At 42.4% G+C, this 23,939-nt stretch overlaps 1 protein-coding gene across 1 annotated transcript in view; it reads left to right on the top strand.

Moving 5' to 3' along the window:
- The window catches only part of FAM107B (family with sequence similarity 107 member B), a 236,558-nt gene that overhangs the window by 81,400 nt on the left and 131,219 nt on the right, over positions 1-23,939 (top strand). The window contains exon 2 of the mRNA XM_034643412.1: positions 23,252-23,312. Coding sequence (XP_034499303.1) covers positions 23,252-23,312 — 61 coding nt within the window. The remainder of the gene's footprint in view (positions 1-23,251; positions 23,313-23,939) is intronic.

Below are 23,939 nucleotides of genomic sequence, written 5' to 3'. Positions count from 1 at the left end.
TTTTGTCGAATAAATAAATAAAATCTTTAAACAAAAAAAAAAAAAAAAGAAAATACGACAGGGCTCTTGTTACCACATGAAGGGCCGGCCCGGCACGAGGCTTTTTAGAAGCAAGTTTGTTAGTTTTACCAGATTAGCGTACTGCTAGGTAATATGAGGTCAGATCGACATTAAAGAATATTTTAATAGCAGTGGCTTCAAATGAGAGAAACTCAGTTCTTACTTCCAGAAGAAAAGAGCAGTAGAGGACAGTTTCCATGGAAAATATGATGGGGTTCCACTTCCGGTTCTCGTCCGGCGTCAGACAAAGCACTTGCTGGTTTAGAGCACGTGAGAGAGACCACGTCAGGAGCGAGGTGGGATGTGGATGCGAGTACGTGCGTGAGTGGGTGCGCGTGTGTGCGTGAGTGCGCGTGCGTGCGTGCGAGCGCGCCCCACGTGTCAGTCACAGCCCCCGCGCATTCCTGTAAGCCAGGTGAAGGTTATCAGCGCAGCTACGTTTTTGTGCCCGCTGCCAGTGCCGTTTGTTTCCCTCCTGCTTGCAGCATCCAAGTGACCAGCTGGGCCTATAGTTCATCCAGGGCCCCTGCGATTTCGGATAACTTCGGCTGTCAGAGCTGCCAGTGGAAGTGGAGGTTACTTAGTCAGTTTCAACATCTGGGAAGGAGAATGTCATTGTTGTTTATGGCAGGAAATGGATGCCCTGGGAACTGCGGCAGATTGTGTTCATGGATCCAGCTCAAGGTACAGAGATAAGCTCAGGATGGGCTTTTTATTTATTTTTTTTTAGCTTCCACCCCCTTCCTTGCCTTCATTTGTATTGTCCTTTCAGAATCAGGACATTCATCCTTTTATTGAATCTCGTCTGATGTCGGCACTAATTACTCCCCCTACGTTAAATTCTCTGCAGACACTGAAATGCCCCCAAGGCTTCCATATGGAAGGAAGCCATCCTCTCCATTTTTCTGGAGTTCTGAAAGTTACAAGTCAGGGAGCCAGGCTCTCCTTTATCTCCCAAGGTGCCCTAGGGGACACCAGGCTTAATGGCCATTCATTGTGATGGTGCTTCCCTCTAGCTCCCTAAATTGCCCAAAGAAATGGCTCTTTTTCACCGGGGATTATTTCTTGACTCTTGGTTGATTTTCTCCTAGATTTTGCTTGACCTCATTTAGTCTGCTATTCTCCCTGCTTCACAGTTGTCATTACTGTCTTTTTTTTTTTTTTTTTAACGGACTCTTCGCTGTCCTCCCAACGTACAGACTCTCCCCGTGCCAATCCAGTCTGCACGGTGTTTACAGACTAATCTGGATGGGCAATGTTTTTGGTCCAATGTGGGCCTCCCACAGCCTTGAGAATTAAATAAAAAGCCTTAGGAAGTACTCAAACACTCTGCCATGTGGTTCAGCCTCCCCTACAAATGCTTTGTGACCAGAATCGTTGTCATTATTCTCGTCACATACCATAGCTTCCCTGCTTTTCCTCATGGTATCCCTTTAGTCTGCAACATACCCATTTTACCTGCTCACCATGTGCCCAGTTTTCATGCTCCAACGCAAACCTATTTCTGTCATCAAGATTTTCCTGGTTCCCCCCAAAAGGTATGGTTATATCCTTTTCAGAACCTCCACAGCATGTACTCATTCTACTTTTACAGGGATCACATCTGCTTTGTATTAAAGTTATTTGTGTTTATATCTTAGCCTCGAAGAGGACAGAGCAATGCTTTCTAATTGGTAATTCCCTGAAAGCTGGCACACAAGTGTGTGTTAACGATATGCAGAAGCAAGTCAGCAGGGATAGAGTGAAATAAACCCCACGCTGAAAAACAGACAGATCTGGAGTTGAGTATTAGTTCTATGATCTTGGTCATGTCATATAATAATGTTTTTGAGCCCTAGCATGCCCAAGTGTAAAATGAGTATGACAGTATTTTCCTTGAAGGGCTGTTACATAGGTCAGGTGAGATGATGATATGTGTGAACTATCGTTTATAATTATAAAGTATGATACACATATAAGTGTAAACAGTAAATATTTAATTAATTAAATTTAGAAGTTTTCAGATTGTTTCCAAAATTCTGCAAGGCAGGTATTCTAATAATCCTCCAGGGATTGCATTACATCACCTACACTTAACATTATCACTTCTTTCTCCTTTTACTGAAGTAACTTTCAATTGGGCCTTCAATTGATACATTAACTGCCCCAAGTAGGTTTCTGCCTCTCTCCTAGCAAATCCACCATGATTTAACTTGGCTTGGGAGTACTACCACAGGAATGATTTGTTTTTATGGATTTTAAAATCACTGTGGACATCATTTTTAATCTTGATATTAGTGTTTCAAATTCAAAAATTGAACTGGGGCTGGGCTAATGTGTGGCAAATGGCCCCATAGTAATAAAGGTGCAAAATTGTAGAAACAGTCTAGATGAAAGTACATTGAGATGGGTGTCACAAACTATGTACAAACAGTGGTTACTCACAGGCAACTCTTTTTGCAGAGGGATGCAGTAGATTTCAAGGACATCCTTACATCTTCCCCTAGAAGTGAATGCATTGGAAAGTGGCTATTTTTATTTGCCCCTCCTCAGTTCCTCTAAAGCTGTTTTAAGAGGGAGCAAAACAGATTCTGGAACACAGTACTTCATAAAATTTTTTGGCACCCCAATTTGAATTTGGCCTATGAATAATTCTTGGGCAAGCATGGCAGATTTTCCAATTCCATGAGTGCAAAGCCCTGAATTATTTAAAAAACCTATGGTTCTTGCCTTGGAAATGATTCCATATTCCAACCACGGCAAATCTGAAGGAATTTCCCACTGTCATTTCTGGGACTCAGTTGGGCTTGGAGGAGGCAGGGTTGGGGGGTCGAGGATTGGGAAAAGAGGAGGAAAGGAGAGGTCACAAGCAGATGAAGGAGCAGAGGGACCAAAGCAGCCTTTTCCAGTTTGTCCATTAAGTGGCTGAGGTATTATATCCTTTCTGTCCACAGCCTCAGTAGAGGCCTAAGAACAGGATCGGCTCCCTTTCCAGGCTTTAGGCTGAATATTATGACTTTGGTGACTTATTTTTTTCTTTCTGTACCTCCCACCCCTTTCTCCCTCTACGGTCATAATTGTCATACATCATCTAAATAAAATTGTTAGGCCTGATTGAGGCGTGGGCATTGGAGACACAGTTGACTCGAGGTAAGAGTAAACAAGACAGAGAGGAGCAGACTGTGACGGTCTTTAGAGGCACTAAAGAAACAAATCCCTCTATCCAGTCATGGTGTTCCTGGTTACAGCATACAGGCCCTTGGTATTGCGGTCCCCTATCCCACCCTTTTCTGTGAAGTCTACTGATGAGCTGTAATCCCCATTCAGAACTAGGTGCTGGGTGCCTGGGTGGCGCAGTCGTTGGGTGTCTGCCTTTGGCTCAGGGCATGATCCCGGCGTTCTGGGATCGAGCCCTGCATCGGGCTCCCCCGCTGGGAGCCTGCTTCTTCCTCTCCCACTCCCCCTGCTTGTGTTCCCTGTCTCACTGGCTGTCTCTCTCTGTCGAATAAATAAATAAAATCTTTAAAAAAAATTAAAAAAAAAAAAAGAACTAGGTGCTGAATCCAGGAAGGAGAGCTTTCTGAGGTTTGTTAATAGGGCACTGGGACCACAGGCTATTTTCTTATGGTAAATGCAGGCAAACAGACACTGATTGATCCGTAGTTAGAATTCCACTTGATAAAAGGCATGAGTCTCCAAGCCATCATCAGATCTGTCTCAGAGACAGATTCTCTCCCTCTGCCCCATCTCAGCTGGGTTGAGTTGCTAGATTTCTCTAAAACAACAAAGGATCCGTGGGGAAGATTGACTGCATCATTGTGACTTTCTTATGGCTCTTCATAGCCCCTATGTGCTAAATGATCTCTCCAGATTGTTTCTGGCTCCAAGATCTATAACTTTATGAACTATTTCTACTTGTTATTGGTCATAAAAGTCACTGGCTACATGTTTTATTCTCACTTGGCACATGAAGGATCAGAGAGATTAATTGAGTCATCTAGGCGCATGCAGCGAGATAACACTCATTCTGAAACCAGACTTGGGGTATTTGAAGCTCAGGGTCCCACTGCTTCGCTTTCTTTTATTGATCAGTTACATACAGCAAAAGTGGAGTAACAATTTATCATCTCAAACAACACTTTTGAGAGTGAAAGGGGACACTATTAATAATCATTCTGGGACAACAGGCATAAACCATAATATACAGGTACTTAAGGTTTAGGGGGAAAGTGAGATAGATTTTTATAAGGGCATCAACGGTCTTAAATTTGAATTCTTCAAAATTTATGGGTTACTTTAAGTTTACAAGCATTTGTATTGCTCGCCACTCATAAAAACACTCTTGTGTGGTTAAGTTGGCTATCCCTGTTTCCAAAGGAAGCGTAGGTCAAAGCTGCTCGCCCCTAGCCCCAGTGTGGCTAATCACAGGTAGAACAGCCTTAAATTTCAAATATGTCCCTTACCACCCCTCCCATTCACATGCTAAATCTCTACTACCCACCACAAACTAGTAATTATCAGATAGTTCAAAGGAAGCCATCGTCTCCACAGAAGCAAATCTTGGTGTGCCCTGGGTACAGCTTGTTTAGTTTGCCCCTTGACCTTCTTTCTAATCCCAGAGCAAATTGTTAGCTGAGGTCTGATACTACCATGCAGAATCCAAAGGAGATTCCTGCAGTGTTGGTTCCCCAGCCCATCTGTCACTGTGCAGATGTAATAACGGAGAGTAAGCCAAAATTGCAGGATAGCCCTTTGCCTTCAAACCTGTAATTGTCTCTTATTCACCAGACACCCTCTGGTCTTGGCCGTGAGTTGTCTATTCCTGGAAGAGACAATCCAGCAGAGTAGTTAAGAGGAATGGGCCTCGGATATAGACTTGGGTTTGAATTCAGATGCGAACTAGTACTGTTAACTGCTTAATGTTTTAAGCCTCAGCTTTCTGCAAAGTGAGAAAAACCATGCCCATTTTATAGGGGTTTCCATGAAGAATAGATTCAATATTGTACGCAAAGCTTCCACTGCCTGGCTCATAGTGAGCCTTCATTATCACCATTGAGGCCTTTGACCCGAAAGCAGCAGACTCACCTCGCAGCAGGCCAGGGAGTGTTACCCATATCGTAACCTGCAAAATGTAGATCCAGTACTTGATCATACCTTGGACTTTCTCCACTTGCTTTTTTCTTTTATGGACTTGGACTTTGGAGAACTAAGCTAGACTAGAGGATAAACTGTTAAGAGTACAGGCTGCATCATACTCATCTTCCCCTGGCCCATAGCTACTGAGATCATATTTTATGAGCTCCAAATTAAAATATATCATCTGACCATAACAAAACATGTTGTAACTGACACTGTCTCATAAAATACAGAAAATGTCATTTCCTTAGCCACTGTCTTTTTCACATAGTGGGCCATCAATAAATGTCTGTAGAATGAATGAAGAAATCAGACTCCATCACTATCATCACTGCCATGTATGTACACACACACGACATGCGCGCACACACCTTTATATAGTTGTTGCATCCTGCTCTCCCTGATATGTTTGCTATCTGCTCTATCAGTCGAGATCCCAACAGGAAACAGATGGCTCTCCAATTAGAATGACTCAAGGACAGCTTAATGAAGGCACGTTTGTGAAGTGTGGGTGGATGTAGAGGGACCACAAGGGGTCCTAGTATCAGTACGAGAGCTGCTTCTACTCCTAACCCCAAAGGGATGAGGGTGGAGAGGAAGCCACGACAGGAACCGAGAGAAAAGAGCATTTCCGAGAGAAGACTGCTGTGATGGGAGAGTGGAGTAAGAGCCTTGACCTGACTCTCCTCCCTTCCTCAGACCTCCCGCACCTCGTTCCCATGGACTGAGCCCCGTGGGAGGCCAGAGGGCAAGGGAAACCGTGATTTAGCAGCAGGTGGGCAGAGAATGATGGGGCATGTGGGCTACCTCTGAGGTACAAGGTGTAAATATACCTAAACATTTTTAAGAGATTGAAAGTAAAAAATATCATCAGAGGGTTTTGTATCTTGAAGCAGTTCCCTATAAGGAAAACCACCACCTCCTCCTCTGGGACGTGGTGTCATCTCCTCTGAGAAGTCCTCTTGCTCCTTTGCTCTTGTCACCTGCAGACTCCTGAGTCCCTTCCCCTTTCCCCTCCCTAGCACTTCTGTTCTAATGATTGCTTTCCCCTCTAAGGGTCCTCGAGGGCCACGTCTATGTGTTGGTCCTCCTTGTCTCTTCCACACCGAGCCCAGCAGCAAGCACGCAGTGGGTGCTTAGTCACTGTTTGTTGGATGACTAAATTTCCCATGAAATGAGAGAACGCTTGCCTTTCGACGACAATACTTCTTCCCTTGGTTTTCTAGATTAGATCCCAGTATTGACCCTTTCTGGTTCACTCATCTCTTCTCCTGTAGAGCAGTAGGCAAGTGAAGACCCACAGACGTTGGTCGGAGGGAAGCTGTACATCTGGAGCACATCTGCGGCGGTGGTGGGAAGCATCCGCCAGCAGGAAGGTGGGTGGAGGGGCGCTCAGACTACGGAGCCACATCTGGAAGAAGGGAATTCTGGTTATTAATTCCTTGTAAAGGAACTCTGGGCATTGCTTCAGTTAACACTCAAATTCCCAGGAACTCCTCTTTCTGGAAGCTCTGGCAATAGAGGTCTATCCAGACAGCAAGGATCCTCATACGAAGGCCAAAGGCAGGGACGGGAGGCATGGGAAGGCTGAGCAACTGAAGCCTCTCATTACCAGCCTTATTCCTTGCCGTGCTCTTCACTCTGTGTCGGTTCTGTGCATGTTTATATGTGCGCGTGTTTGTGTATGTATGTGCGTACGTGTGTGTTTGCAAATGTGTACGTTTGCCACATTTGTGGTTATGTGTTTATGTGTATATGTTTATATATGTGTGTATGTATGTATGTGTGTGTTTATATTTGTGTGTTTGTGTATATGTTTGAGGAGTATGTGTGTGTATATTTGTGTATATGTGTATGTGTGTGTGTGCATTTGTGTTTACGTGTGTTTTTGTATATGTATTTAAGTGTATGTATGTGTGTTTGTGTTTATATTTGTGTGTTTGTGTGCATGTGTGTTTGAAGAGTATGTGTATATGTACTTGTGTATATGTTTATGTACGTATGTGTTTGTGTGTATGTGTACATTTATGTTTATGTGTTTTTGTATGTTTTTAAGTGTATGTATGTGTTTATATTTGTGTGTTTGTATGTGTGTTTGAGTAGTATATATATGTATATTTGTGTATACATTTGTGTATGTGTGTGTGTATGTGTGCGTTTGAGTTGTGTGCATACATGTGCATTGGAATGTATATGTTGTGTATGTGTGTTCGTCTATGTGTGTGTTTGTATGTTTGAGTGTGTGCATGTGTATGACCTTGACCTTTATGGTCTAGAAGTGGGTCTATCAGGCTCTATCTATGAGTAAGATTGGGCAGAGAAGCATTTAGAGACAGAGAGGTATGAAAATGGAAAAGAACTCTGGGCAGCTCTTTTCATTATAACCTGCCCTCCCGCCTACTTGTTCCTTCTCTTGCTGAGTTTTCTGTGCATTCCAAGCAGACCTGCAATTGTCTGTATGGTGAGGTCAGCCCACAAACCATGAATATTTGCTGAGTGACCACTGCGTGCAAGGTGACAGAGTTCTATCCATTTGTGTTGATTTTGTATTTACACAGAAGTGCCTGGGTTTTGATGAAGCAAAAAGATACTGACTTTTTAAATTCTCTCTTTCCAAATAACAAGAATGTTGAAACTTCTGTTATTTAAGAGAGCTTGGGGTGCTTTCCCTTCTCCCTCTCTTATTTGATCTGGAAGCATTGCCATGACATTGAGAAGGACTCCATTTCTGTCCATTTTGTTAAGGAGGAAATGAAGCCCAGGGCAGCGTGAGCTTGGTCAGCTTCACGTAATTATGTGGGACTGCCAGGTGGCTCTTCTGACTCTCATTTCCCATCAGATGTCATTGTCTTTCTAAAATGACGTTTATGAGGACTAGTGGAAGAATATATTTTCCCCAAGGATTCTCTTACTGGGACCACCGCCGGAAAGATGAGAGGTATATATTGACGCAGGGAGATCCTTAATCCTCTCTGGCTCTGTAAGGTCTTTTTTTTTTTTTTTTTGACTTTTTAAAATTTGAATTCAATTAATTATATTAATTATATAATGTATTATTTGTTTCAGGGGTACAGGTCTGTGATTTATCAGTCTTATAGAGTACCCAGTCCTCATTACAACACATACCCTCCCCAATGTCCGTCTTTTTGAGCATAAATCTTCTGTGAGGGAAATTGAAAAGCCTTGAGGGCCATGACACCACTGTAATGAAAAGAGCTGGTGCAGGGCACCTGGATGGCTCCCTCGGTTGAGCGTCCAACTCTTGATTTTGGCTCAGATTCTGATCTCAGGGTGGTGGGATCGAGCCCCACATGGAGCCCTCTGTTGAGACCCATGTCCTGCATCCAGCCCCAACTGGTCTCCAAGCTCAGCACAGAGATCATCTCCCTGTGCCCCTCCCCCAGCACCCCACCCATGCACACTGGTTCAGGCGCATGCACGTTCTCTCTCTCTCTCAAATAAATAAATAAATAAAATCTTTTTAAAAAAATTTTTTTTTAAATTAAAAGATCTGGGGGCGCCTGGGTGGCACAGCGGTTAAGCGTCTGCCTTCGGCTCAGGGCGTGATCCCGGCGTTGTGGGATCGAGCCCCACATCAGGCTCCTCTGCTATGAGACTGCTTCTTCCTCACCCACTCCCCCTGCTTGTGTTCCCTCTCTCGCTGGCTGTCTCTATCTCTGTCAAATAAATAAATAAAAATCTTAAAAAAAAATAAATAAATTAAAAGATCTGGCGCAACTGTATTGTAAAAAATGATGTTGCTTTAAAAGTAGTTTTAAGAGGTATGCTTAGTCAGGACCCTGCATAGTGCTGGAGTCCAGGAAGAGGGCAGGACAGCAGGCCACTGGCTCTGTCCCTCCCTCCCTCTCTTCCATTCTTTAGTTGGCATCAAGCAACCCCAATTTAGCATTCTTTTCCCCAGAATGAATCTAGACAATATTTTAAGTTCATTTGTGCAACTATAAATAGTACTTTATGTCAATTCAAACTTCGGAAAAGAGATTGGGTGCCGGATGTTGAGTATAAACTTCCTTACCACAGCTTCACCTTTAGCTAGGACTAGAAAAATTTAGGTTTGCCCAAAAAAAGTCCACCATCACATTTCTACTTATTCTGGAAGGTTCTACAGGAAATCAGCAGTTGCTGGGTGTCACTGCCTAGGGTGTAACCTCTGCTCACAGACATAATACCAGCTTCCACAAATGTCTCGGCTTAGAATAAGTTCTGAAAGTGAGGCTGATCAGCACATGGACCCAGGGCTCAGAGTCACTCCAGAATTCTCGGGACAGCTCTAAGAATGTGTTCACATCAGTGTAGCATAGGTCTCTGGCAGCATGGCTCCTCCTTCTCTGCTTTTTGATCCCTACCGGGAGACCTCCTATATTCTGATCCTTCTGCCTGAACTCTGTGGGATGGGCAAGAGCACTGGAAAGTGTTCCTTTAGTGGCGAGTGAGCAAAGTGTCTGGCCTTACCATTCCTTACAATTGCATGACTGTGGGGCCCAAATTTCTCATGTGGAAATGGAAGTGTGAAACAGTAAGAAAGATATATATAATATTGGTCTCTGCCCTCGGTTCCTGACACAGAGCTCCTAAAACCCTTGTAGATAGGAGTGCTAGAAGAATTTTTGTTCTAATATTTGGTCTTTGACCTGAGTTCTTGACACAGAACTCTTACATTCTTGTACTTTCCTAAGTGATAGGAACATCTGTCACAGAGCTCCTAAATCCCTTGGAATTTCCTGGCTGATAGGAGCACCTTTTGTTCTAATGAGGCAACACTAGCTGAGGTCCTAGATGGGGACTGGTCACCAGAAAGACCAAGCCATGATTAGAAGTTTGGAAATTTCAGCTCCCGTCTCTGACCAGCAATTCTCCAGAGAGGAGAGGGGCTGGATATGGAGTTAATAATTGATTATGCCTATATAATGAAACTTTCATAAAAATTCCCCAAGTACAGGCTTTGGAAAACTTCTGGGTTGGTGAACACATCCACCTGCCGGGAGGGTGGTATACCCCAGCTCCATGGAGACAGAAGTTCCTGCACTCAGGACCCTTTCAGACTGTGCCCTATGTACCTCTTCCATCTGCTTGTCCATGTATATCCTTTAAAATATCCTTTGTAATAAATTGGCAGTAGCAGGTACACTGTTTTTCTGTGTTCCGGGACCCCTAGTTAATTATCAAGCCCAAGGTGGGCATTGTGGGAACCTCCAATTTGTTACCAAATTGGACGGAAGTTGTGGGTAACCTGGAGACCTGCTAGTGGAGCCAGTCTTGTGGGGTCTGAGCCCTTAGCCTGTGGGATCTGTGCTAACTCTGGTTAGTGTTGGAAGTGAATTGTGAACACTGAGCTGGTGTCAGAGAATTACTCAGTGTGGGAGAAAACCCACACACCTGGGTTAGAAGTGTTGTAACTGTGAGCAGAGGAAACAGTGCATTTTCCCTAGACAGGAAGATAATGCTCTGCCTACCACACAAAGTTATTGAAGGAGTCAAATAAACTGTGTATTGCACAACTTTCTATAAATTGAGAGGTACCAGTTGGATATGAGGTATTACTAATTTTGTGAACTAATGCGGAGACAGAATAAAAACTGGTACCCCGATTTCCAACAGAAATTCTCCTTCTGTCATTCACAGTATATGTATGAAATCCTTTTGGTACATTCTCTCTCAAACTTGTATCCTCTTCCAGGGTTATTTAGCAGTGTGCCTTCCAGTGCTTGAAACCACATGATATCCACACATAGCTTTCTGGAGCTCCAGTATTAAAGAGGGAAAAAAAAAGATTTTAGAAAAACTTTTTCTTAAAAAAATTTTTCATTTATTTATTCATTTGTTCACCGTATTTATAGTGTGCCTATGGAGTAGAATTAGATGCTGTAAGTAGCTGAAGAGTTATCGGGTTCTCCTGTCACTCATTCAAGCTCTGTAATACAAATCTGTATGCAGGATGTATAATAATCCTCAGCTAATCAGGGTCTTAGCCTACTCGGGCAGCTATCAAACTACCATGGACTGGATGGCTTAAACAATAACCATGTATTTTTCACAGTTTGGAGACTGTGAGTCCCAAATCAAGGAACCAGCAGATTTGGGATCTGGTGAGAGCCTGCTTCCTGGTGCGTAGACGGCCTTCTTCTCACTATGTCCTCACAGGTGGGAAAGGCAAGGGAGCTCACTGTTCTTTTATAAGGAAACTAGTCTCTTATAAAGGTTCCACTGTCATTATCTAATCACCCCTAAAGGCCTCACCTCCAAATATCATCATCTTGGGGTTTAGGGTTTCAACATATGAATTTGAGGAGGGCACAGACATTCAGTCTATAGCAGCATGTACAGTCCCCCAGCTTTATCCTTCCATTCCCTCAGGAGTCTGACAGTTTATTTTTATTTCAAATATTTTTCCAGTCATTATGCAACTTTAAATTTTGGACAAGTGTACTGAATTACAGCCATAAAGATTGTGTCAAACTTTCTTATGCTCCCAGTTCTGAAGTTTCCACCATGTGACAAATGTTGTTTTGTTCTGTGGTTTTCTTGGCCTGGAGCTCTCTAAACCTTGAAACACACAATGGCACAGCTTCGAAACGGCCTTCCTTAACCAAGAGGAACAATTGCTCATTCCTCTGCAGTGTTCTTTGTTAAGTTCTTTCTTAGCCAAAGTTCTCTTCAATTAGTCTTTCCACTAAGCATAGCTAGTCAATAACTAGCTGTCCTTTCCGTTTAAGATTAAAATTTCTAAAAATAGGGGCGCCTGGGTGGCACAGCGGTTAAGCGTCTGCCTTCGGCTCAGGGCGTGATCCCGGCGTTACGGGATCGAGCCCCACATCAGGCTCCTCTGCTATGAGCCTGCTTCTTCCTCTCCCACTCCCCCTGCTTGTGTTCCCTCTCTCGCTGGCTGTCTCTATCTCTGTCGAATAAATAAATAAAATCTTTAAAAAAAAAATTTCTAAAAATAACACCATCAAGAAGCAAATGTGTGGTACTGCTGAGAGACCAGGGGCCCTGACTCAGGTAGATGGTGTGAATTCTTGTCCCCATTTAAAACATGCATCCTCAGACGAAGTCCTCAACCTGCCAGGGCCCCATCTGTATAATGGGGATACAAATATCAACATTGCAGTATCCCTGGCATGCTTTCTAGTCTTATCTACAGGAGCACCCCCATGTCAGGGACCCTGTGGCCAAACTCTTTTGACATTCCATGGTCATCCTGAATATTTATGTCTGTTCTACACACCCTTCTGCAATGTAGTCAGATTTGGTTTAATATGCAAATAATGTTTTTTCCCTCCCAAATCTTTGAGCAAAATGATGCTCCAAAGAGAAGTTTGCATGCCTCTAGCAGGTTACAGCATACTTCCAGGATGTACCTCTAGTTTAGAAGTGTGTTTTATAAGATGATACTGAGGGCTGAAAATATTCAGCATGTATACATCAGTAAGAATGTGTTGGCTATTCAAATATTAAAACACCTTTGTATTGACTGGTATATAACTGCTCTCCAACCTGTAAGTGGCATCCATGTCCCACATCACTTCTTTCCTCGATCCCTGAACTCTGTATAGTCCAGGAACTAAAGGGTTAAGGCCTGTCCCCCAGGGTCCTCCGGGACCCTTGCCATTCTGTTTAGCTGGTAGCTAATCCATGTGGTTAAATATTTTGACTATCATCTCATATTACACGTAACATACATGAAGCTCCTGGCCAATGCTGGGCGCTAAGAAAGCAGTAGGTATTTTTAGTCCTGTGGCTTTGGAGAATTCAGCCTAGAAGTATATATTTTCAACAGGAATGTGGCCAGTATCCTTTCCTCCCCTGCTTCAGGACACAGCTTTCCTTCCTTTAGGGAACTGTGCCTTTCTGTTTTCTGAGGTCTTGTGAGGCTTCCAATCACAGTAACCCTCCCTCTGGCAGCTCTTGGGATGGGCAGTAATATGGGTCTGGAAAATCATAGTCCCCATTCTCTGATAGGCATGTGCTGAGACTGAGGATAAGTATGTGAACCAAGATGGACCCATTGGGGTCTTCCCCTAGAACTCTGAATGTGAATGCAGGGACTAAGGTACTCCTTGTCCCCCTTTGGAACTGGAGCTGAAAGGATGTGGCCCCAGGGCTTCTGGTGGCCTTGGCTGTGAAATGAAGTAGCCTGACAGGTGACACATAGACAGAAATGGACAAATGGAGAGACATTAAAAGAGAGGGCTCCTATGATATTGTCTGAGCACAAGGCCAAATTTCCATCCTCTGCAACAGTGATTCTCACACTTGGGTGTATCTCAACATCAAAAGGAGAGCTAATCAAATCCACTTATCGTGATGAAAAATAAAATAAAATGATAAAAAAAAGACAACCTATGGAATGGGAGAAGATATTTGCAAGTGACATATCTGATAAAGGATTAGTATCCAAAATGTATGAAGACCTGATATAACTCAACACCCAAAAACCAAATGATCCAATTAAAAAATGGGCAGAAGACATGAACAGATATTCCTCCAAAGAAGACGTACAGATCGCCAACAGCACATGAAAAGATGCTCAACATCACTCATCATCAGGAAAATACAAATCAAAACTACGGTGAGATATTACCTCACACCTGTCAGAATGGTTAAAATCAACAACACAAGAAACAAGTGTTGTCAAGGATGTGGAGTAAAAGAAGCTCTCTTACACTGTTGGTGGGAATGCAAACTGGTGCAGCCACTCTAAAATATGGAGGTTCCTTAAAAATTTAAAAGTAGAACTACCCTGTAATCCAGAAATCACACTACTGGGTATTTACCTAAAAAATAGAAAAACATTAAGTCAAAGGAATATATGCACCCCTACATTTATTGCAACATTATTTACAATAGACAAATTATGGAAGCAGCCCAAGTCCCATTGATAGATGAATGAGTAAAGAAGAGGTAATGTGTGTGTGTGTATGTGTGTGTATTATATATATGGAGTACATATATTGGAATGGAATATTACTCAACCATAAAAAGAATGAAATCTGGGGCACCAGGGTGGCACAGCGGTTGAGCGTCTGCCTTCGGCTCAGGGCGTGGTCCCGGCGTTGTGGGATCGAGCCCCACATCAGGCTCTTCTGCTGTGGGCCTGCTTCTTCCTCTGCCACTCCCCCTGCTTGTGTTCTCTCTCTCGCTGGCTGTCTCTATCTCTCTGTCGAATGAATGGATGGAATCTTTAAAAAAAAAAAATGAAATCTTGCCATTTGCAACAACATGGATGGAGCTAGAGAGTATAATGCTAAACAAAATAAGTCATTCAGAGAGACATACATACCATATGATTTCACTCATGTGAATTTTAAGAAACAAAACAAATAAGCAAAGGGAAAAAAGAGAGACTGACAAACTAAGAAACAGACTTTTAACTACAGAGACCAGATCCTTGCCAGAGGGGAGGAGGCGGGGGAGATGGGGGGAAAAGGTGAAGGGGATCAAGAGTGCACTTGTGGCGATGAGCACTGGGTAATGCATAGAAGTGTTGAATCACTATATGGTACACTTGAAACTAGTATAACACTGTATGTTAACCATAATGGAATTAAAATTAAAAACTTAATACAAAATTTAGGATATGTTAAAAAGAAAAAAATAATGAGTCATTAACATGAGAAATTTTAGTCTGATTGTTAGGGAACTTTCCAGACAGTGAAATGAACTGAACTGTAACCATGTATGTAAAGTAAATTAATGAAAGTCCTTTGTATATGACATTTTGGAAACTGGCAAATACGCAAGAAAATGGATTCACTAGGGGATGTCAGATGACTCCTGACATCTTACCATCTGAGCTGTCATCTTCAGGAATCTCTTTAAGGACCACAAAAGGAGACAAAAGACCAGATTTTTAAAAGCATTTGTCAGAGGCGCCTGGGTGGCTCAGTCGGTTAAGCATCTTGACTACTCTTCATCTCAGCTCAGGTCTTGATCTCAAGGTCATGAGTTCAAGCCCCGCACTGGGCTCCATGCTGAGCATGGAACCTACTTAAAAAAATAAATAAAATAAATAAAAGCATTTGTCAGTATTTATCTAAACACAACTAAGCAGTTGACTATGGTCCTATTCATGGAAACAATGAATGGATACAAGAGCTGACACAAAACTGTCCTTATGTAGTTGGACTTTGCAAGGAGTCACTTCCCTAAGAGAAAACCATCAGCTACCAACATGTGCCAGGCACTGCTCCACTTCTCACCCACTAGCAAACTCACCACACCACAGCCCTCCAAGGGAAGTGCTCGTGTAAGCTAGTGTAAGCTCCACCATCCCACAAGAAAATGCAGGCACAGGTGACTTCAGGAACTTACTAAAATTCCACGGCTGGTAAGTGGGTGAGCTGGAATTCATATCTCATTCATATGACTCCAATGTATGTGCTTTTCCACTGTGATTAAACGCTATAAATAAAGCACTTTAAAAAAAAAAAAAAGGAATCCAGAGGCCCAGTCTTGTCCAAGTGGACAAGGGCCGGATCTTCCTCTGTATCTTTGCCATGTCCTTCAAGTAATTTGGATATACGTCCAAGTCTGAGAACTATAGCTTTACAAGCATGGGATCTAATACTTCTCTCTCTCTCTCTATCTCTCTTTTTTTTTGGGGGGGGGGCTTAGTTTTCCTATAAGTAGAGATGAAGAAAAGCACTTAGCACTCTAGGGCACCATGTAGGCCATGAATGAACCAAGTCTCTGATCAGTGGACCAAGTCTCTGATCAAGGTCCCAGAGCCTCCCCGATCTTGGGTCTCTTAGTGAATTGCAGTGTTTTCTCCTGGGGACTATCCTCTGTGGCTCCAATGGCGGCTGGAGCAAGATGCTGCAGTGGTTGGGAATGACACCTTCTGTCTTCTTGGGCTCTCCCACATCTACAGTTATCTGAAGGGCATTCCATGGGCTGCAAGAACTTAGGGGCAGCTGAAACTAATAGAAATTTGGCAGAGGAATATAGAAATAAATAATAAAACACAGAATAGGACAGAGGGCCACCTTTCATCATAGCTCCTTTTCTGCTTTTTGTCTCTGCTTCTCATTGAGTGTTGGGTTCATTCTCTTGAGCTCTGTCAGGGGACGTGTCATTAGTTCTGAGGCTCCTTCCAAAGCTGTAAGACGTCCACCAACCAAGCTGAGAAGTCCCAAACAAGTCAGGATAACTAGCCTAAATTAGGTTATATCCCCTTGCCTGGATTAATCCTGTGGCCGGGAGGTGGCAACTTATTGGAAGGGATGCTAGATGAGCAGAGATCACCCCATCTCACATTAGGTGACTAGTGTGACATTCTTATATATGTCACCTCATTTAATCTTTGCAGCAATCCTGCTAGGACATCAAGTGATGGCCATTACGTTTTGATGAGGAAACAGAAGCTCACAGAGTTCCTACAAGGCAGAGCCAGGATTGAACCCTGGTCTCCCTAACTCCAAGGCCCACATTCTTCCACCACCCTGTGGGATGCCAACGGGCTTTGCTTCTGTCTCCACCCACTTGCTCTATAGTTCTTGGCACATTTCAGAATAGTTGTATCTGCTGCCTTAATTCTTTATTTTATTTTATTTTATTTTTAAAAGATTTTATTTATTTATTCGATAGAGATGGAGACAGCCAGCGAGAGAGGGAACACAAGCAGAGGGAGCGGGAGAGGAAGAAGCAGGCTGTCAGCAGAGGAGCCTGATGTGGGGCTCGATCCCATAACACCGGGATCACGCCCTGAGCCGAAGGCAGACGCTTAACCGCTATGCCACCCAGGCGCCCCTGCCTTAATTCTTTAAAATGACAACTACATACCATGTTTTAAAATTGACTGGATTCTTCTGCCACCTAAGCTGTGTACTGGGGTCCAGAATCACTTCTCTGAAGGCCCAAAGACTTGTTTAGAACTTTGGAATTATGTGCTTGCCCACCCAGAAAGAGGAAGTTCAGGACATGGCTGAGCCTACTTTATTTATAGTACCCTTCCCTTTCTCCTAAGTGCTAATCAAGCTCTTTCTTTCAGGTTCTAATATTGAGATTCTCTGTATTCTTTCTCTTACATGATCTACACACTACACACATGAAGAAGAGGGGAGGGGAAGGGAGAGAAAGTTATGTGTTAGAGTTAGGATTTTTCTTTCCCTAGGAAAATTAAAAGCAATGTCATCTGTCTCTCCTGTAGTTACAAGTTCCTGGAGGTCCAAGGTCATGTCCTATTCACTGTGGTATTCTGCACATTTTCTAGCATAATGCCATGAATACGGAAGTTCCTCAGTAAATGTATATTGGTTTAAAGTGAATTTTGCAAGATTCTACATATAGTCAGGAAAGAGCTTTTGGTGGATGACCTCCAATACTCTTCTTAGTGGACAAAAAAAGGACATACACACCAATTATTTGTCTACATGGGGGGAAAAGGAAAGGTGCACAACATATATTCCCTTTGCAGCAGGCATTGAATAGATGCTTTACATATATTATTTTATCCTCACAATAACCCATAGATATTATCTCCATTCCAGATGAGTTAATTTAGAACAGGTCATTCGGGGTGCAGTACAGAGAGGTGGTAATGAGCATAGACTCTAGACTCAATTGGTTTTTTTTTTTAAAAGATTTTATTTATTTATTTGACAGAGACAGAAACAGCCAGTGAGAGAGGGAACACAAGCAGGGGGAGTGGGAGAGGAAGAAGCAGGCTCCCAGCGGAGGAGCCTGATGTGGGGCTCGATCCCATAACGCCGGGATCACGTCCTGAGCCGAAGGCAGACGCCTAACCGCTGCCACCCAGGCGCCCCTCAATTGGGTTTTTAAAAAAAGATTTTATTTATTTATTTGAGAGAGAGAGAAAGAGGGAGCGCACAAGCCAGGGGGGAGAGGCAGAGGGAGAAGCAGGCTCCCTGCTGAGCAGGGGACCCCCCCCCACCCCCATGTCGGACTTGATTCCAGAATACTGGGATCATGACCTGAGCCGAAGGCAGACCCTTAACTGACTATACCACCCAGATGCCCCTCAGTTGGGTTTGTCTTCAGGCTCTCTCATTAGCTGTGTGACTTGGGGAAAGTTCCTTGATTTCTCTGACCTCTTTAAGTTTCCTCATCTGTAAAATGAGGACACTAATATTTGCTAAACAGATTGTAAAACTCTTAGAGGCAATGCCAAACATTACAGAGTTCAAAATGTTACTTTAAAAACACTCACACATAATTAGAATTTACTTTTATCATTATACCATATTTCTGAAGCTCTTTCAATGGATCAGAAACATCTCAAGTTCATTTAAATAGCAGATAGCAGGGATGCACTCCAATTAGGGTCACCAACTCATCTTAGTTTGCCCAAGACTTCCTTGGTTTTAGTGCCAGAAGTCCTGCATCCTGGAGAACCCTCAGTCCCAAGCAAATCAGGATGGTTGGTCACCCTAAGCCTCATACTTAACAAATCAGAATCTGGGCTAGGGCCCAGGCATACATGGTTTTAACAAGGGAGAGGCATTAGTATTAAGGAGGGAGGTAAGTATAATGGTTTACATCATGGGGTTTGGACCCAGGTAGACCTGGGTCTGAATCCCCTTTTGGCACTTAAGGAAATGTTACTTTGGTTGTGTTGGTGGGTTCCTGGGAAGGTGACTCTGAAATGGAGAATAGCCCATACAAGATTTATCAGGGAGTGCTTTGGGGATCAACCCCTGTGGAAGGGAAGAGAAGGAAGCAGGATTAGGCAGAGGGGGACAAGGGGCTACAATGAAATTTCTTAATGAAGGCCTCACTAACCTCACAGGCAGCTCTGGGAGTGAGGAGGGCCCTTCAGAGTTGTCTTGAGATGGGTTGAGGGAGTCAGGCAACTCTACCTTCAAGTCAACAAGTCCAAGTGCCACCTGCGCTGGCAGCTCTCCCAGGATCCTGACAGCTGAGTGCTGTCTATTAACCACTTTTCCTGTAGCTGTGACAATAAATCTTTCAGTCCTGAAGGGGTCTCTAGGCAGCACATCACAGTATCCACTACAGAGTGAATAAGCCCCGATGAGCCTCTGTTTCTCCATCCATAAACCAGGACAGATGACAATAAGGTCATCTACCTCCGGGAGTTGTTGAGGAATAATGAGCTCTATACATACAGCACAATTCGACACATTGCAAGTCCTCGAGAAATGGTTGCTGACTGTACATCTTAAAGATTGAATGGGGTAGAGTTTGGGATGGAGATGGGGGCTGCTTCAGGAAGGCCTTCTTGAAGGAACTTCCCCCCGATCTTTGTTATCAGGAGGGACAACGCTTGACCTTTTATTGTGGGATGTATTACGAGGTTAGACATTAAACAAAAATGTAAAGTAGGCAAACAATTGAATCCGTTCAACAATTGTTTAACAAGCACCTGTTGACAAAGAGGGTAGAGCCTGAATGAAATTTGAAGAGGAAGCATAGTTTTTGTCCTGGAAGATCGTATGGTGTAGTGGGATAAACAAGGTTTAGATACTGGATTCCATGGGAAATTAAACATGTATTTATTAGTAGCAACGCAATTCAGTAAGACTCTTGGCACTGGAATATGGTGAGGGTTGGATATCAGTTTTTAAAATTTCCTCCAATAGGAGACTCTTCATATTCATCAAAATATGGACTTAGGTGTTACTAGAGAGGTTGAAATGAAACAGTTACATTTTAACACATTAATTTGTTGAAATATTTTTTTGGGGGGAAGTTTTACAGTCCATATAAAGAGCCTCAAAAACATTCATGACCTATGGTCCAGAATCCTACCCTTGAAACTTTAATCCAAAATAATTTGAAATAATGAAAATCTTTACATTGAAAGATGTTTTTTGTAGTATAGTCCATAATAGAGAAAACTTGAAGACTCCTCAAATGTTTGGTGACACAGAAACAGTTATTTAAAATTAGAATTCAACTTTCTTGGGAAGGAATGGTTATATTTGGGATCCATTTTCCAAACAAAGGAAGTTGAGGCCAAGAGTTAGTCATGTACTTGGTGCAACAGGCAGAGACAAATGGGACCAGATCTCCTTAATTCTTGGTCAAGAATTCTATTGGGACCAGATCTCCTTAATTCTTGGTCAAGAATTCTATTCTTCGTCAAGAATTCTATTCTTCTTTCAAACTATCATTGTGTTTCTAAACTCTCTTTCCTAGGGTGAAATGCCAGCTGCCAGTGTTGCAAAACTATGAGGCCAAGTTAAAATGACTTGAAGTATGTCAGTGAGGTTATATTGTTAATGTTTTAACTAATCAGTTAATTTTTTATTGTTTGGTTTTTTTTTTTTTTAACTATTATTGCTCAAGCAATGAAGCCAATGATCAAGGCACCCTACTCTGGCTTCCCAGAGCTGAAGTGTATCAGCTGGTTCTGTTAGATGTGACAGAAAACATGATAGAAATGGGTTTGTTTGGTTTTAATTATTTTTAAAGATTTATTTATTTATCTTAAAAGAGAGAGAGAGAGGGCACCAGGGGTAGGGGCAGAGGGAGAGGAAGAGAGACTCTCAAGCACCTCCACACTGAGCACAGAGCCCAACGCAGGGCTCAGTCTCACCGCCCTGACATCACGACCTGAGCCAACCAAGAGTCCACCACTTAGCCAACCAAGCCTCCCAGGTACCCCAAAATGGATTTTTATTTAAAAAATCAATACATTTTTTAAAAATGTATGAATGTAATAGCTGACTTAGGCTGAAAAGTCCAAGGTTGAGCTTGCTTCAGGGATGCCTCGATTTGGGGCTCCAATGATATCACTGGGACTGGGTATCAGTCCATCTCTTGGCTCTGCCTTCCTTTGTGTGGATGGCTGTCTCACCTATGGGTGACAGCAGCCGCTCCAACCCTCATAGTTGTTTCAGGTTTCAGTGAGTAAGAATTGGAGTCAAGTTCCCAGACGTCCAGAGAAAATCTCTTATTAGCCCTGATTGGGTCACATGACTACTCTGAACCAATCACAGGAAAATGCAGTGGACTGATGGGGCTAGCCCTGGGTCACATGACCACCCCTGGCTGTGGGGAGGGAGATGCATGTAGCTCTCGGCTGGTTTCAAGGAACCACAATTGGTTAAGAGTGGGAATGGATGACTTTAAAGAGGAAATCAGGTCACACTTACTAGATAGAGTGAGTGAGTGCCAGGCAGCAAAATCAACAGATGTCTACTACAGTTGGACTGTTGTCATTTTATTCTAGCTTTGCTGGGAAAAAGCCAGTAAGAACAAACTCAGCAAATCACAGACTTGCACTGAAGAGAAGAAACACAAGAATCTAAGGAGCTCGGTCTTTTTTCTCTAAATGGAACATAGTTTACACTATCGAAGACAGATGCTTGTTTATTCTATGCCGAGAGCTCTCCAGCCAAGAGATTCTAAATATCCTTCCATCTGCAGATCATTCCAGGGCTTTGCAATTTTTACTATTTAATGAGAAAATTGGGGGAGGGGCAATTTAAAATAAAATAATAAATATGTCTGGAGGAAAACTAAAGAGCTACATTATTTCACAATTCTGGAATTCATAGCAATAAAAAGTAAACAGTCTTATTGGCTCAAAGGAGAATCCTTTCATCTATGAAACAACTTTATTTCGTTATTTGGGCATCTCAAGAGACTTCCCCTGTGACTGTATTGTAAAGTAATTCCTTGTGTTTTCATTATATACTGTTCTGTCGGGCCTTGTGAAACAAGAAATTATTTGCTGCATTTAGTTTCTGTATAATGGGGCTTTCTATCATTTACATGTCCTTTGGTATTGTATTAATTCACATCCTTTTTAGAAATATAATTTTGGAAGCAATTTTCATTAAAAATTTCTTACAACTTGTAATTTGAGATAATTGAACTGAAGGCTTGTTTACCATGCCAATACTGTAATGGGTTTTAAAAGTAGGACAAATTATTGGAACTGGTCCCTGATGAACATTTGAAGAGGATTTTTGATCTCTGGAAAAACATTTGTTCTCAACACAGGTGAAATCAACTCCCTTATAAGTAGGTACTGACGGCTATTTAAAAGAAACTGTTCTTTGTGAATTGAAAAGAACACTTCTTTATCTTACTAACCAAGTTTGAACAGTCTGGTGGATTCTCATCTGGATGAGATATTACTTAGGAAGTACAGACTTAGAACCAGTTGGGGGGTGCTCCTACAGAGGATAATATCAATTTTTGAGTTCATTTGTTCCCCTTTGCTTACAGAGTAGCCTCATTTGCCATTTATGGAACTCTACCCTCCACCCCACCCCCGCATGCTTTATTGTGGTCCAAAACATCTTCTATTGGGCTAAATTCTTTGAGGAACAAAGTATGTTCAGAAAGTGTGCCAGTCTGGGAAGGAAGCTGAGTAGGCATCTGCCTGCCGTGTAATTGAAGGGATCTTGCATAGAAATTAAGGTCCCATAGAAATAGCCCTTAATGAGGCACTCGACAAATATTTGTTCAGTGAAGAAAAAAAAATAAATGAAGGAGTCAGCATAAAGTCATCTTGCAGACAAAATTAGAAAGGCACTCTGTAGACATTCCTCTTCATTTTCTTCCCTCACTCCTAGCTGGGTCTACTTTATCAATGCTACAGGAGTCCCAATTGTCATTAAAGAATATCGTACCAGAACTCTGAGAAGAACGTGTTCACTCAACTTCCCAGAAATCAAAATAACTGTGAATTGTGATAGAATTTTCAAAAATACAATGGATTAGCTCTTCGAATCATGAAAAGTAAAGCATAATTATCTCTGCTACACCACGCTGGCAGAATTTCTGTCGTATGGAGGAACCCACCGCCCCTATGTCTAAGTAATTGATGCTCCCAACCATTTAGTCACAAAAGGCCCCTGGATTGTACTGCTTCAGGGACAACATCCATAGACACTTCCCCGTGAATGACACCCTGGAGTTTGTAACCCAGCGCCGCTGTAGTTATTCTACTCAGCATCTTCTGTTGAATTTGCTGCTTGTCCAAAGATTCAGTTCGTAAGGGCTTGGTCTGGTATTTTCGGATCTTGACCTCATATTAATCAGCAGGTTTGCAGAAAGCGTTGCTGTATATTAATGCGTCTTTTTACTTTCTATTTTTCTGGTTTGTGGGACTGGAACTCAGGAAGAAGAGGAATCCCAGGAAGAACCTAAATGCCTCAAGTTGGGACAGAAGATGGCATCAGGTAGAGTACATTCAGTGTGACACCTCCTTTTCTGGGCTGCTGTTGCTGACAGCAGGGCTTACAGCGTCCAAAAGCTTTGCATATTGCACAAGAAAGTCTGTGTGTTCCAAATGATTGGAAACACGACTAGAAATGTCTGGTAATGGATTCCAGGCACGACATCTAGGCAATCTGGTTATGATGCAGAAACTAGCTGCTTCTCTTCTTTCTTTTATTGATTACAGTTCTTGATGAACAAATACTTGCAATGAAGTAAATGATGATAATGACGAAGAAATTTCAAATTTGGGAATACTAAAATAAGTAGTGTAGTTGTTTACTGAAGTATTTATGATTACCTTGGGAAATGTTATTTAGATGCATTTGTTAGGTTTCTTTTTATGTTACTGTATAGTGAAATATGCAGCTTTGCTAAAGCTATTTACCCATAATAGGACTTTCTATGAGATAATATGGAAAGAAACAGTGATGAGTGAATTTGTAACTTAGTTTTTGACTATGATCAGTAATGATAATGACATGTAATGGCCATAAAAATAAACATTAGTTGAATGGACCTAATAATAATGAAAAAATCTTAATACTCTCTGCTTCTATGTCCAAATTGCTTTCAGTTTGGTGTTTTAG

This window comes from Ailuropoda melanoleuca, chromosome 15, assembly GCF_002007445.2.
Source record: "Ailuropoda melanoleuca isolate Jingjing chromosome 15, ASM200744v2, whole genome shotgun sequence".
Lineage (NCBI taxonomy): Eukaryota > Metazoa > Chordata > Mammalia > Carnivora > Ursidae > Ailuropoda > Ailuropoda melanoleuca.
The sequence above is the reverse complement of the archived record's forward strand: the minus strand, read 5'-3'. Positions and strand labels throughout refer to the sequence as shown.